The following is a 15,620-nucleotide window of genomic DNA, read 5'->3' as shown; positions in this document are numbered from 1 at the left end:
GGAAGATGCTTTTTAGCTTTTTTTATAACAGGTGAACAGTACAGTTGTAACTGTGCAACATGATCTAGATGATTCAGAGTATATATTCCTATGCACCTACTTGAGTATGATGTTTAGCTGTTAGTGTTTCGAGCTAAAAAAATAAGAAACTAAGGATAATCTCATGTACTGTGATGGGGTTTGGGGCTTTTTTGGTTTATTTCTTGTTTTGGAGACTAAGCAGTAGGAGTAGTGCACTGGCATGAGTTTGTGCTGTGAAACTGGGTGTTGTTTTTTCATCAGTAATTAACTTTAATTGTTCATCCACATATTGAAAAATATTGCTAGTGAAGCTAAAGCCATTAAACCAGAAGTAGCTGTTAAAACCATGCCAGATCAACAGGAGCTGATAGGATTTCCTCACCATGTCTCTGTGATACATTGCTTGTCTGCACTGACTCAGGCAAGTTTGATAAAACACAAGTTTGTGACAGGATAAAGTTCAAATTGCTAGTGATAGGGACTCTGAAACAAGATTGAAATGATACACTACCAGGCTCTAATCACTAATAACGGCTGGTGTAAGTTACTGGGCATGTATCAGATCAGTTTAAGATCAATAGGTGTCCCTCTGGGGAGAAGACAGATTCAGCCTGATCTGACTGATCGCAGAAGGTGGAGTCTTCTGATTCAGAGAAATCTCCAGGAACTCGCCAACAAAGTTGAAGTTGACAAGCAGGTATTCTTTATTGCGGTGCCTGGAGACACAGGAGATAGCTCTTCCTAGGGTGTCTGGTCTGAGCATCAACCAGGCTGTGTTTATATTGTCCTTAAACATACATATTCACGGAGTTGCTTATACATTACATCAGACTGCTAGAGCGTGCCTCCCACGTGCACACTAAAATGTGGTAGTGGGCTTTGGGACCCCTGGTGGTTATTTCTTCATCATCTTCGTCACTTCGTTTTAGGATGGTTGTCATGTCAGTAACCACCAGGCCAGTTTTGGCCAGTTCTTGTGCAATGCTTATTTTAGCAATTTATTATGTTAGTTGCTAACAAAGCCTAAAGTCCTTGAACTTACTTATTTACAACCCTATTCTTCAATCCCCCCTTTTCATGTCCTATTGCAAATTCTTTTGCAACTGAGTTATTTCATTCTTATTTAAAGTTTCCTGAAGTTTTTCCCTGTTTCTGCTTGATGTTTAATTTTGTTTCTCTTCCATTCTTCATAGTTCATCATGGATTGTTTGCAACACCAGAAAAAACATTGTACCATGCCACAAGTGATTAAGATTATAATAATTAACATCAATATTCCTACAAACAGTTGCCTTATCCAGGAAAGATTAGGTAATCAGGAAGTTGACTTTTTTCTAAATCTCCTCAAAACCTCAAGAAGTGTAGTCTTTGACCATCTCATGAAGCACTCTAACTCGCTTCCACATTTCTTCTAAATTGGTTTTGATTCTTAGCTTTGGTCTGTGTAAGAGCAACAATTGTCATTGATTACGGAGCAAACTCCCTCTTGTGATGCTAATATATCTAAGGCCATTCAGTTTTGCAATACTACTTAAGATAAACTGGTTATTTCTCTTTGTTCTGCTTGAATTGCATCTATATGCTAACTTGCTGTGGCTTGTTTTCTGTTGTTGGTTGGGTTTTGTTTTTTTTTTTTGTGTGTGTGTGTTTGTTTGTTTGGTTTTGTGTTTTGTTTTTTTTTTACTGTGAGGATGATGAAACCTGCTTTAGATGACCCTGCTTGAGCAGGGCATTTGGACTAGATCATCTCTTGTGCCAACCACAGGCTGCTTGGCCTGCCCTTCCCTCCTGGATGGCCCTCTTATAACAGGGGAGGCCATCCCTCACATCAAGGTCTGGCATGGCATGTGTCCCTCCTGATCAGTGCCTGCTGGGTTGCAGCCAACAGCGGAGCTAAAGGTTCTTCGTGGTGGCAAACAGAGGCCAACCCAGTCTTGCCCTTGACTATGGTAGGTGGCATTTTGCCAGCCTCGGTCCTTGCACCTCTTTGTCAATGTGGAGTTTCACCTGCCTTATCCAGTTACAGGTCCCTACTATGGCAAAGCACACACACATTTACTTTAGCAGTATAACCACTACAGGGTGCAGCAGCATTTTGAAGATCCTGGTGGCAGTGGGGGACCAGCCAAAGAAAATTTCCCACCAGTGGGGTTCTCCCACCCTCTTAATTGGTTCCATTACCTGCTTTATAACACTGCCATCGTATTAGAATCTTTCTAGCTTCTGCCTTAACATTTTCTAACAGCTGCTGTAAATCTGCATGCTCTGACATCTACAAGTGACAAATCCATACATTACAAAGTGTAGTATCTTATTAAAAACTGGCTAGTAAATACAGGTGGCTTATACACAAAATCACAGCCTCTAATAATAGCTGTGTTGTGAGTACACATATTGAAGTCATTACTTTTCAGTTGCCCCCAGATGATGTGTTGCAAATCATTGATTTTTCTCTGTCTCATTCTGCTCAGGGTCTTCAAGGTCAGCTCCTGCAGCTAGGGCACTGGGTTTGCATATTTGTTATACCTCTGTATCTTTGGAAATTGACAGCTAAGAGGGACCTAATGTCAAACTGAGAATTGCTTATTTTATTTTCTGCTGCTTCTGGTTTATTCCTTAAATGTATCTCACTACTTGATACAAGACTGAAGAGAGCACATTTGCCATTGTAAATACTTTGGTTTTCTTAAACAGCTTACATTGCTACCATTCCTAAGGTAGGACAAACACTTGAGTGTGAGTCCCCAAGTCTTTTACTCCAGCCTAGCAATTGGGTTCTGGCAGGAAATCCTTTTATGTTATATGCAGACAAATATTTACTCTAGTTGTCATTTTTACTGTTCTGAAAGAAATGAAACATTAATTTGATAATGACAAACATTAAAGTGGAAAATGCTAGTTAATCCACTGTGGCCTTCAAAGATGTGGAACACATTTTTAGTCTGCATCTGGATGGAGCCACTTTCCAAAGCTTTGTGACTTGAGTTGTTGCACATAAAAAGGTGTGTATAAAAGAGGAAACATGTAACACATCCCAACACCCACGTTGAGTTGCAAGTACAGAACCAAGCTCTTAAAATATTGCATAAAAGGCCAACTAAATATTCCATGCAGGGGAGTAGGATAACCGCGAGGTGGTGTTAAAAGACAAAAATAAGTGAGCTAAGTGCGTATGCGGAGAGATTTCCTTTCTCAAATCTCGAGAACAAATGTATTCCAGAATGCAATTTTATCTTGAATCAACATGTTGACTTGTGTTGTAAAGCTTTTAGATATTAGTTTATTTTACCATATAACAGCTTCTTGCTAGCAAGTCTGTCATAGGACTGAGAGGCTTCAGCTTGCGGCGGCGGGCGGCCGCAGTACCTCCGCTCCCCTCCCCTCCGCGCCGCTCTGCCTCAGCGGAAGGGGCAGAGCTCCCATCGTTGCTGCCCCGGCGGCCCTAGGCTGGTGGGGGGGGGGCGGGTGTTGCTGCTGAAGCCTGCTGAAAAGGACATAGACGAGCCCTGAGATGTACGTACCGAGTTCTACTGCTTTCTTTCTGCGTGTGTTCTCGCCTGTGTTCTTCGGATCGCAGTCAGTTGTGCTCCCTTTTCTTCCACTGGGGAGTATGCACCTCTTTTTTTTCTTCCAAATTTCACAAGCAGTTTGAAGCTAGAGCTGACAGAGTGTGCTGTGGATTTCACCATCTCCATTCTCTTATCATGGCTTGTACTGAAATCAGAAAACCTGTTTCAAAGAAATGAAAAACTACACCGAGTTTTCTCTTCAAGCACTAGGCCTTGGGTCACTAGGCTGGTTGTGTCAAAATACATTATTCTTACTGCTTTGTGTAGTTAACTGCTCTGTGTGCTTAACTGCTGTAAGTAGAATTTGCTAATCTGATAAATGGCTTCTCTTACCAGAGAATATCAAACTTTCTTAGCTCGATTTCTGTTAATGTATGTTCTTATCAGGGCAACGAAGCATTATTTTAGGAAAGTGAAAGCACAGGGAACATCTGCTTACGGCTGAAATTTATCTGTATACTCTATGAAAATCTACAAGGAAATAACATTTTTTTTTTAATTATTCTGCTCACAAGCAGAGAAACAAGCTAAATTTGTCAAATGATTCTTCCTAAATAATTTTGTCTGCCTGTGAAGTGCGGTGACAGCTGATAGCAATAGGCTCTGGGAGGCAGGTTCTGCACTTCATGAGGTGGCATGTTTTGTGTCTGAGTTTGCCCCAAAGAGTGCAGCTCCACAGACAGGGAGATGTGGATCGGCCTTACCTTAAAAATAAGTCATTTTGTAGAAATTATTTTATCTATAAATTTCTGTTTGGGTATGTGTATCATAGTAGTTGCAGTTTTCAGTTGTGCATTCCCAAATGTATATTAAAACGTGAAAAATGTGCAGGTTTCTTTTATGCAGCAAACCTGAAGGACCTTGTGTTCATGTTTATACCTTTACTGAAGTGTTTGGTGTCTCCTGACAGCACCCAAGAATCTCCTTATTTCCTCTTTGCCCTGTGTTGTTTCTGTGTAAAGATAGTATTTTACAAGGAATAGATAACTTAGAAAATTAACAAGTATTTTACTGTTTAAGGGAAGCAGGAGTTCAGCCTTTTGTTTGCAAAGGCTTTGTCCTACTCTAGCATTTCTGGGTTTGAGTGACTGTAGTCATTTCTCTATCTGAGAGATCTTCCCAGGTTGGGGCTGTTGTTTGAATGATAGTTGTCATGCACATCATGAATGACAGAATCACGTACGTTAGACTTCCAGAATACCTGGGGCTTTGTGGCAACTCATGGTAAGAAACATGCCACTTCTCCAATATTTATCTAAATTTCTGCCACTCTCCAAATTTATCTAAATATGCACAAATGATAGTTACACAGATTTGAAAAAAAGATGCCTCTCAAGGATAAATATAAATGTAAATAAGAATGTGAAGTATTGTACTTTAAAATGAAAAATTAAATGTCCATTTCAGTCTATTATAAGTACTCCTTTGCATTTTGGGGTTGGTTTGGGCTTTATACTAATAAAACCGCAACTTTTACATGCTAGAGACAGCCTAGATTAGACAGTGTCTGGGTTTTAACCCAGGAAAACAAAGTTCCAGTCAGTGTGAGAGGTTGATATAACTTAGAATCCAGTTCACAAGGAAAATTATAATAGAGTTAAAGAAATATGATGCCAAAGATGGGCATTTACTTTTAAATGTGTATTTTGTAATGTGCATTTTACCCTTTTGCAGGAACATAAATAGGCAGTAAGAAGAGTGCAACTGATTGCAGAGCACAGGATGGGTATCTCATTTCTTCTGTTAATTGTAGGGCTTTGCTGGGCACAGTACAACCCTAATACTCTCCCTGGGAGGACATCTGTTGTACATCTCTTTGAGTGGCGCTGGGCAGATATTGCCCTTGAGTGTGAGCACTATTTAGCTCCTCATGGATTTGGAGGAGTTCAGGTATGTCTGTTCTGATCAGTAGGTAATAAAATTACTACATAGATGATAATTTGTTTTTCAGAGAAAATTTTCAATTCATTGAAGAGCAGGTACTGAGAAAGAAAAATAGAAATTGATAATGGAAGTAGTAAATGCTCACAAATATATTCTTCAGCCATCATTGTGTAAGCATGAATTTGTTTCATTGCTCCAAAGTGCATGTTCTGCGCACTGTGCTATTACAATTAGACGGATTAGAATTGCATATCCTTGGCTAAATCTGTTTTTACTGCTGTGAAGAGTAACCTAGGTTTATGTGCTTGATATTATTTTAAATCAAGGAAAGTTCTTAAGAGCTAGATAAACACAAAACTATGACTTGAAAAAAAAAAAAAAAAAGAGGGCTCCAAAAGAGCTTCCTCAATACTAAAGGGCTGAAGGTTTAAAATAAATATAAAGGGCTGCTGTTCAACCAAGCAGGCAAGTTTCCCTCTGTAAAGCCTAGTGTCAGGGTAAGCCATTAAGAGACCCTTCTTTGGAGGAGTCTGATGAGAGCAGAAATGAACAGACCACACGTTCTGGTGAAGGTGTGTTGGTGTGAGTCTGTTCTATCTTAACAACAGACCCGGGTTCTTGTGGAACCAGTAGTGTCAGATATGTGGAGTGGTATGGCTGAGAGTAGTCACTCATTAAACAATTCCTGTTTGTTTGTCAAATTGCTCAGGAGAATTGGGGAGAGAAATCTTCCTGTCTCTTCTAGGTCAGGAGTTCTCAGGTTGGCCTTAGTGAGAATTTTACCATCATTTTCAAATACATTTGAAGTTTTCTTTGCAACCACCTTTCCAGATGCACAGGCCTGATTGGTCTTAAATTGATTCTCAGACTATGGGAGACATTTGGATATCTTTTTTTAATCCATGCTATGATATGGTCTCAGAAAGTTTTTTCAGATGCAGACCTCCTGAGTGGATCACAAAGGTGTGACAGCTAAGTAGGCTGCAGCCTAGGATTCTTTGTGAGTGGTGGGATCATGTGGTTATGCCTGGAGACTTGGAGGTGTCAGCAAAAGCTTGCTGCCTGAAAAATACCCCACAAAGAGTCTATAAAAGGAAGAGGTGTAGCTTGTCCGAAAATTATGACAAGTTTCATTCAAGAAAGTTTTTATCCAAAACATTACAATGTTTGGACTGATTTTAAGGGCAGGATGTTACATCAGTTGTTTTGAAGTCAGTTCCTTCCTGATTCAAGGCTGTTGCTACTGGCCTAGTCCTTCAGATTTCAGACCACGCTTTTGATCTTTGAGGCCTCTGTCACAAAGATAATTAGGACACTGTCCATGGACCTAATTTTTATAGTATTTTTTTACCTGCTGAAGGTCCAGGCTTAAATCTTTTATTTCCAGCCCACTACAGTATAAGGAGAGGATATTGAGGATCTATGTGGGTTAACTATTGTGACCATCTTCCATTAAAGGGACCTGGTTTTCTGGTTTTATATCTTTCTCTAACAATACTGGGCAAAGAAATAAACCATTATCAGTATCCTGTTACCAAGAGACACCATCTTACTCACAGATTTCACCTCCAAATGAAAATGTTATTTCTGACCGGTGGCAACCCTGGTGGGAAAGATACCAGCCCATCAGCTATAAGCTGTGCACACGATCTGGAAATGAAACTGAATTTAGAGACATGGTGACCAGATGCAACAATGTTGGAGTAAGTGCTTTTAAGACCTTCTGGGGTTGGCAATGCGCAAGGATATAGATGAATGGTAATTTAGAAGGGAAGATGTGGTAGCACTGGAGTTGGATATGTTGGGGTTTCTTTTCATAAACCATAGATTAATTTGGGTTGGATGGGACCAGTGAAGACATTCTAGTTCTCAAATTAAATGTGAATGTTATTCTCTAGGTGTACGTTTATGTGGACGCTGTAATCAACCATATGTGTGGAACTAATGCTGGTGCTGGCAACCACAGTACTTGTGGAAGCTATTTCAATGCAAAGACTGAAAGTTTTCCAGCTGTACCATATTCTGTCTGGGATTTTAATGATGGTAAATGTAAATCTCGAAGTGGAGATATTGAGGATTATCATGATGTACGTCAGGTAAACCTAGAACTATATTTTTTATGTACATCCGTTCCTGGGCTGTGCTTTCTTTGTTCCCCTTTACTGTCACACACTTTTCAAAAACTTTTTAAGTTTTTAAAAGCAAAACAAAATTAAAACCCACATGGAAAACTGTCCAAATTGGTAATAGAGATTAGCATTGCTATCAGGAATGGTATAACTTCTTATAGGATCCCCTTCTTAAAGGGGTATCTCTACTTGAACCAGTGGCTCAGCTTCAGATTTAGGGAAATATGCTTAGGTACTTAATAAGGTAGTTTAAAGCTTACAAGACCTATTTCGGGATTATCCTCTGTGGGGTTTTTTGTGTTTAAAACAAGAGGAGTTACTTGCCTTTTAGTGTAATTTGAAAGTTTTCTTTAGTCTCAATTTCAGGAGAGAAAGGGTAGGATTTTATAAAGATGAGTAGTAATGTGAAAATCTTGAAGAGTGACCTTCTGTTCACAGATTTGCTGAGAGTCTGTCCTTCTACATCAGATTACAAGGTTAGGACTTTAAAACTACCACAGAATGAAAAATTATTTTATAAAGATAAATACCTACCTTTCTTGAATAATGTCTTATGCCTTTCAAATGCATTTGATCTTTCCTGAATCTAAATTTAGGGGGGAGGAATTTTTGAGAAATGGCAGAAGATGGGGAAACTTTAAATGTCTGTGAATGCTTGAACCAGTTCTGAAGGAGCACCATTATAACCAGTTCTGATACACAGTGCAACATAGGCTCATGCACCTTGCTCTGTCCAGACAGGTATGCAGAGCCATGGAAACCCATCATAAGGGTTAAGAAAAGCATTTCAGTATATTTCAGTATATTCAGCATTTCAGTATATGTTTAAAGTATCCTTTTGATTAAAACTGGTGTTCCTCATTTAGTATTTCCAGGAAACAAATGCAGAAAGGGGAGAGAAAACAAAAGTTTAATACTTTCCTACAGATATAATAACTCAAGATTTTTAAAAGATTTAGAAACACAACTTCTATAAATCTTTCCCACATCAGATGAAAAATGAATGCACTTGAAAAAGTAATGAATCTGTTCCATAATACACTGGAAAAAATAATTTATCACATTTTTGCCCTATGCTTGCATTAATAAGCGGATTATAGACTTACTGGTTAGGCAGTTATAATCTTTCAGCATCTACAGCTATGTAAGAGGGGTGAATGCAGCCTTCTCAGTGTTCCTTCTGTGTAGATGGCTGTCCAAGATCCAAGGCAAAGAAATGCATGTTGAAAAATGGCTAGTGAAGGTTGTAGTTACTTGGGATTGTAATGTAGGTAACAAAAATGTTATGTAGAGCACTACATTTAGTTTACTAGGTGAAAAATATTTCATCTCAGAATTTTCATCCAGGTTCGGGACTGTCGCTTGTCTGGCCTTCTTGATCTGGCCCTGGAGAAGGACTATGTCCGCTCAAAAGTTGCTGAGTATATGAACCATCTCATAGATATTGGCGTAGCAGGCTTCCGAATTGATGCTGCCAAGCATATGTGGCCTCAAGATGTGAAAGCAATTTTAGGCAAGCTGAAAGATCTAAACACTCAATGGTTTTCTGCAGGAACTAAACCTTTCATTTACCAGGAGGTAATCTTTATTTATTTTTTTGTTTCAGTTGTACTTTTACTTTACACACATATTTCTTGCAGACACAATATACACTGAGTCCCAAACAGGAAAAAATGCTCTGTTTGAGCTGGGCCTGAACAGCTTTCAGTCTCAAGTTTTATAGAAATTATCACTGAGATATCACTTAGCTTCAGCCAGCAGAAGCTAAACTTGCTAGACATTCATTACTAAATCAATGTCTTGACCTGAAAGGTCTAGGGTAAAAAATGAATGATTTTTTAGCTACACAGTAAAATGAGGTTGCCCATATGCTGGAAGCAGAGGCATTGGTGACTAGATGTAATAAAATGTTGGTAAGGCCCAAGCAATAATTATGCTGTAGTGATCAAACAGGGTAATGAGATTTAGGATGGAGATGGAAAAAAAGTTCACAACTACACCTTTTACTTAAAACAATGTTGATGGAAATGTCTTCAACGTACTGAGATTTTAAAGTACAAAAAAATGCTTTGTCTTTTCTCTGTGTACCAGGTAATTGACTTGGGTGGAGAGCCGATCACAGGCAGTCAGTACTTTGGAAACGGCCGAGTGACGGAATTCAAATACGGTGCCAAACTGGGGACGGTGATCCGCAAGTGGAATGGAGAAAAGATGTCTTACTTAAAGTAAGGATGAAGATGTTGCGACTTACGCCCTTGGGGTAGCCTGGGTACGCCCGTGGACAGAGTAACTTCAAGTCTCTGTGTTTTTGGCCAGGAACTGGGGAGAAGGCTGGGGCTTAGTGCCTTCCAACAGAGCCCTGGTCTTTGTGGATAATCACGACAACCAGCGGGGGCACGGGGCCGGTGGGGCTTCCATTCTGACCTTCTGGGACCCCAGGTAAAGGACCGCTCTTGTCTGGGCTATGCTTCTTCCGTCTGCTTGTTTGCGTCTGTTTTCTGGCACGGTTTCTCGTCCCATGTCTCATGACTCTCTTTGTCCAACCAACAGGCTTTATAAAATGGCAGTTGGTTTCATGCTCGCTCATCCGTATGGGTTCACACGTGTGATGTCTAGTTTTCGCTGGCCAAGACATTTTGTAAACGGAGAGGTAAGCTCGTCATGCTGAACAGAGCTTCGTGGTGAAGGAGGATCAGAAGAGGGCCAGAGAAGCAGTCTGGTGTGTTCAGATTAGTGAAGTGATTTCTCCGTCCCACGTGGGATCTAGCAGGTGGACACCCCACCTAGCTTTTGTCTACAGATAGGCTCTCTGAATTGGTCGGTGAGAAGTTTTAACCTTCTCCTTTGAACTACAGGACGTCAATAACTGGTTTGGACCACCAAGTAACTCAGACGGCTCAATAAAGCCTGTTACCATCAACGCAGACACTACCTGTGGCAACGACTGGGTTTGTGAACATCGCTGGCGTCAAATCAGGTAGGTCGCTGTGGAGACGAAAAGAAGAAAGAGCTGTTGCTTTTGCTTCGTAGTCCTCGTGGCTTTAGAGCCCGCGCAGCCCCAGTGACAGCAATCCCTTACATTTTCAGGAACATGGTTGTCTTCCGTAACGTGGTGAATGGTCAGCCTTTCTCCAACTGGTGGGACAATGGCAGCAACCAAGTAGCTTTTGGCCGTGGCAATCAAGGCTTCATTGTTTTCAATAATGATGACTGGTAAGTCAGTGGGAGAAGACCGTGTCCTCAGAGAAGAGCATAGCATCCCTGATGAGCAATGCTGATGGGAAGGGGAATGGCCTTTTCTCCTGATGAGAGCGCTCACGCCAGCCTGCGCCAGAGATCCTTGGCTCACATGCCAGGTCTAGAGAGCCAAAATGGGAGCGCAGGGAGCAAAGCGGGGATAGGATCAGAAAGCTCACCCTCTCCACTGCCAAATGCTCAAAGTGAGGGGGTAGCGTGAGGTTCAGAAAGCCTCTATGCCCGATTTGAATTACCTGTTTGGGAAGCATTGGATAAAGAGGTTCCGCTTCTTTTCACGTAGGGAGCTGAACGTCAATTTGCAAACTGGGCTGCCTGCTGGTACCTACTGTGACGTTATTTCTGGAGAAAAGGAGTCCAACCGATGCACTGGAAGTCAGGTGTATGTTTCTGGGGATGGAATGGCTCATTTCCAGATTAGTAACCACGCTGAAGATCCATTCATGGCAATTCACGTTAATGCCAAGTTGTAACTCGGGAGAAACCTCCTTCTCCGTTTGGTCTCTGCGTTACCGTTTCCCCCGTAGCTGGTGACTTCCTGGTATTTGAGCAGGAGTGATTCTCTGTATCTAGTGAATAATAAATGGCAAGCAAATTGAAGAGTCGTGTTTTTTCCCTTAGTGAACCGGACGGTAACTTTGTCGCGTCACAACTAGTGGCAGTGCAGTGCTGTGTTTTAAGGCGATGCAGCACTCTGTTTCCCACATCAGAGAAAGAGGGGAGAGCGTAAAATAGAAGAAATAAATCGGACCCAAACCGACACGGGGGCGAGTTAGAAATGCGGTACTTCCAAGGCTGATACATACTGACACATCTACATCCCAGATGAGCCACGCTGTGGGCAGTCAGCTGCGAGTAGTTCCTAGGCACCCAGGAGAGTTGGATCTGTTTGTTGTGGCAAAGCAAAGCCCGGGCTCTGCGGTGGCAGAGGAAGCTGGGCCGTGCCAATTCAGTTATTGCAGCCCATGACAACAGTCAATGCAGCGGTCTGCCTGGTTCACAGTGAGCTTGTGCCTGTACAAATCTGAAGCACAGACCTTATCCGGTTAGCCCCAGTGTCCTGCTGGGAACAAATGTTCGCTGTGGCCGTACCAAAGGTGCCTGAGAAGGGCGCCGGTTACTCAAGCGTCGGTTAGTGCTCTTGAGAGTGGCGTCAACGCCAGCATATGCTTGTCTCTGTGGAGGGCTTGGCTTGCCTATCCAGTAACATCTCTGAGAACTGCACAGAAGGAGCACAGATTTGGCGGCTTTCCCGACTTCATTGTCAGCCGTGAGGAAATGCCTAGGTCAGTGTGAGTCTGCTTTAAGTCAGAATGTCTGCTTGGCCACAATACTTGTTGCGACGCAGTCCTGAGGGGCCACTTGTCAGAGGAACGCCCAGACGTCTTCTTTTTTGAGGTCAAGGTGTACTCTTAAGGGTACACCTGGCTTTTGTGGTGGGAGAGGGAGAGCATGCGGCTGCTGGAGGGTGGATATCGGCTCTCAGCGTGCCCAAGGGCTCCGAGTGCCTGGCCGGGCAGCGATGGTGTCGGAGGAAGGGGCCAGGTAGTGTGCGGGTCCCAGAGGCTAGACCTTCCGCCTGTCTCCCCTGCTCACTGCGGCCAACACCACCTTGCTGCCAGCAAAACACAGCCCCTGGGGCTGCTCCCTTGAGCGGTGTCAAAGAGTGGGAGAGCCGTGTGGCAGGATGGTAAGAGCTATTTGCAAACTGTCTCTTGCCACCAGGCTCAGGGCAGGGAGCCCTTCTGTTCCATGGAAGCAGACAGGCTCCTCTCTTTGTTGTGCAAACAGAGCTGGCAAAGGGATGGGTCCGCATCTACTTTGTGCTACAACATCCCTGAAGCCGTTCTTCAGGAAAGCTGGTCTAAAAGCGTGACATGTCATGTAGCGGCGTGACAGTGGCAGTATCTCGGGAGCTGAAAACTGACCCTCAAGATGATGGCTGTGTCTCCCCTGTGGCGTGACTTTTTAGGTCCTTCAGCTAGGACAGCTTTATCTTTTCCTGTAATAGCTGTGTCTGTGATTCTCTGAGACCACTGTTTGCTACCCTTCCTGGGGTTGCCAGGGGACTTGCTGTGGCAGATACCACTGCAATCTGAGGACTGCTTCTTTCCTGAGAGGAGGGCAATCTCAGCCTTGGAGAGTATTAAGATACTCACCTGTCTGGCAGCAGCAGTCAATGTAGACACGTTCTTTTTCTTGTGAAGATGAGAAGTGAAGTCTAAGATCTCTCTGTGAGCAGCCTTAAGACTGCCTTCTGCCTTAGTCTTGTACGGATTCCTTTTAATAACCCGTCTGGGGATGCTTGGATGGTGCGCTTAAGACACAGGCACACTTAACTGCCTTTCCGTACCTTTCAAACCATCGTTATGATAGAACACAGCGGTACTGTTTATTCGCTTGGTGAAGCTAAACAGCAGTGCGATGGATGAAAACACTGGGATTGGTCTGAGTGGGTCAGAGTCGAATACTCTCAGACCAGCTTTTTTCAGCTATTTCACATGTGCAGGGTGTAACTTCTGTTACCCAGTCTGCTTATTTGAAGAAACTGATGTTAGATCCTTTTTCTGACTCAGCCGTGTGATACAAAATACACTGAAATCATAATACAAACGTGACAGCTGGCAAAACAGAACAATTGCGATGTACAGTTCAGTCGCAGTATCGACGGGATCACCGTTAGTGGTGTCTGTAATACCCTCGCTGTCAGGGTGCTGGGCATCTCCTGTCACTGGAAAGAAGGATGCGCGTTGAAACCCGCTAAAGCCCGTTGCCGTCTTTGATAAATCGTTTGTTAGCTCTTTAGTTTTTTGAATCTCTGTTGTGCAGAGCCAGGTGTACACTCCTCCCCACACCGGTCTGCCTAAACCAGGAAGATACTGATATTGTTTGATAGAGTGTTACCCTACCAGCTGATGCACACCAATGACATGGCTGTTTACCTAAAATAAAGGCCACCCCCCAGCCCTCTTTGTGCTAAGATCAAGTCAGCATTCTTTGCAACACCTGTGGACAATCAACACCTGCATTATTTTCCATGAGGCTCCTGGCCAAGTCTCTCTTTCGTCTCTCCTCTGAGCTTTGGTCTTATGTCAGGGTTTACTGCTCAGTCACATGCTGGTAGGTCTTGCGTACGCATTGACGCTGCAGCACTGCACTGGGAAAACGCTGCTGTTTTTAGCATGGTATCGATGGGCAGAGCTGTAATACGGCCACGTAGGGACATAGAAGAGCAGGCCCGCTTAAAAGCAGTTTTACTCAAGTTAGGTTTGCAGTGTCAAAGCCTGCTAATGAGAGAGTCTCATTTTGAAGCCTGGAACCCACGTCCTCTGGGGATCCCCCGCCACCAGGTTTCCAACATTATGGGGAGATCAAATGGATTAAACCACGCAGTTTTCAGACGGGGGCGGCAGAGGGTTGGGTTCCCATTTTTCTTGTGTTGGAACACCCCTAAAATCAATTTCTACCGGTAGCATCGGGCTATCAAGGACAGGTCCTTCCTCTTTTAGGCTGATAACAGTGTGTTTCGGCAGAAAATGCAGGTCATTGGAAGCACAATGTTAGGCAGCGATATGCCCTGACATCAGTGGAAGCAGACCGGCACCAGCGATGTAGAAATGAAGTGGGGGCACATTTTTGGTTGCTCTTGTTAGTACTGAGGAATGGTGGGGAGGGTTCTGTTCTCACTTGACTGGTAATCACGAGCTGTGTAATCATCTCACAGGTTTCTTGCTGTCAGCGAGTAGGGAAGGTCATTTGCAGTAATTTAGTCTGTCGTAGTTGTAGTGGAAAAAGAAACCTTTCATAAGGCCCGTGACATGTAAAGGAACAGGTGGGCAAATGGGTCCTGCTTCTGCCTTTTGTCCTTGAAGACCGATTCTGGCAAGGAGAAGAAGGCATGTGACTCGTTCAGTGGCATGGCTACTTTCAGAAAGAACATGCCTGTGGCAGTTGAGGTGCAAAGTGCACTGAGATTTCTTTTATCTTGGAGTGGATGTGCCGTTTAGCAGATTCGTCGGTTTCCTCGCAGATATTCACCCAATGTCAGGGTCTCTCTGCTCTCCGTGTTCTCTCAGAGTGTTGGTTAATCCTTGAGGCGAATAGAGCGAGTTATCCCTTTACAGCTGACTTTGGCTTTCCTTCCTTGACTCAGGTGAACCACTGGTCACTGAAACCGCTGGTCAACCTTCCGCAGAGTCTCTGTTGGACAGGGAGCCACGTGCAGCTCCGATCATGTTTAATCACATAGAACAACGTTTTCTCTGTATACCCGAGGGAAGAAAACCAGCAACAAGTCCCTAGCAGAGACTGGGCAGTGATGCCAGAAAACCTTCAGGCACGAAAAGAGGTCAGTTTCTGGTTACGAGGGTGGCTCACCCGGTGCTGCCCTTCCCCCCGCGACGTGTTGTGTGATACTTCTGTTAGTGTCTTGAGAGGTAGCCTGGTTTGAGCTCGGACTAATCCTGAGCACTGGACGCCCGTGCATGCTGGCAAAGTCATTCCTTCTGCTAGCACTGATAAAGTTCCAGGTGTCTTTCTATCCCCTTCCTTTCCTGTTACCTTGCAGAACCTCCCTTGAGGGACTGTGCATTACTCCTTGGAATCCCTTGGATATGTATGCTTGCATGATTGGAAAGAGTACGATTCTGAGTTTGGGTTTATGATGAAGCACAATCATTGTGAAAAGGTGTTTTATCTCCAGCTGTTGGGCAATCTAGGAAGAAACAAAACGGAAGAAGGGTATCGAGCCAGCTAGGCAAAT

General features: G+C 43.3%; 2 protein-coding genes across 9 annotated transcripts in view; one reads left to right on the top strand and one right to left on the bottom strand.

The window, feature by feature from the left end:
- LOC133225979 (collagen alpha-1(XI) chain) overlaps positions 1-15,620 on the bottom strand; it is a 462,534-nt gene that overhangs the window by 294,639 nt on the left and 152,275 nt on the right. The window lies entirely within an intron of this gene.
- LOC133225983 (pancreatic alpha-amylase-like) lies at positions 5,283-11,458 on the top strand. Its single transcript, XM_061379011.1, has 10 exons — positions 5,283-5,480; positions 7,034-7,177; positions 7,373-7,570; positions 8,951-9,181; positions 9,695-9,828; positions 9,920-10,042; positions 10,154-10,253; positions 10,459-10,580; positions 10,691-10,816; positions 11,142-11,458. Exons 1-10 carry the CDS (start codon positions 5,313-5,315, stop codon positions 11,329-11,331), a joined length of 1,536 nt encoding a protein of 511 aa, XP_061234995.1. The 5' UTR covers positions 5,283-5,312; the 3' UTR covers positions 11,332-11,458.

Source organism: Neopsephotus bourkii, unplaced genomic scaffold (genome assembly GCF_033783945.1).
Source record: "Neopsephotus bourkii isolate Nb327-2 ecotype Australia unplaced genomic scaffold, CSIRO-AGI_Nbou_v1 NB_1768, whole genome shotgun sequence".
NCBI classification, from domain to species: domain Eukaryota; kingdom Metazoa; phylum Chordata; class Aves; order Psittaciformes; family Psittacidae; genus Neopsephotus; species Neopsephotus bourkii.
The sequence above is the reverse complement of the archived record's forward strand: the minus strand, read 5'-3'. Positions and strand labels throughout refer to the sequence as shown.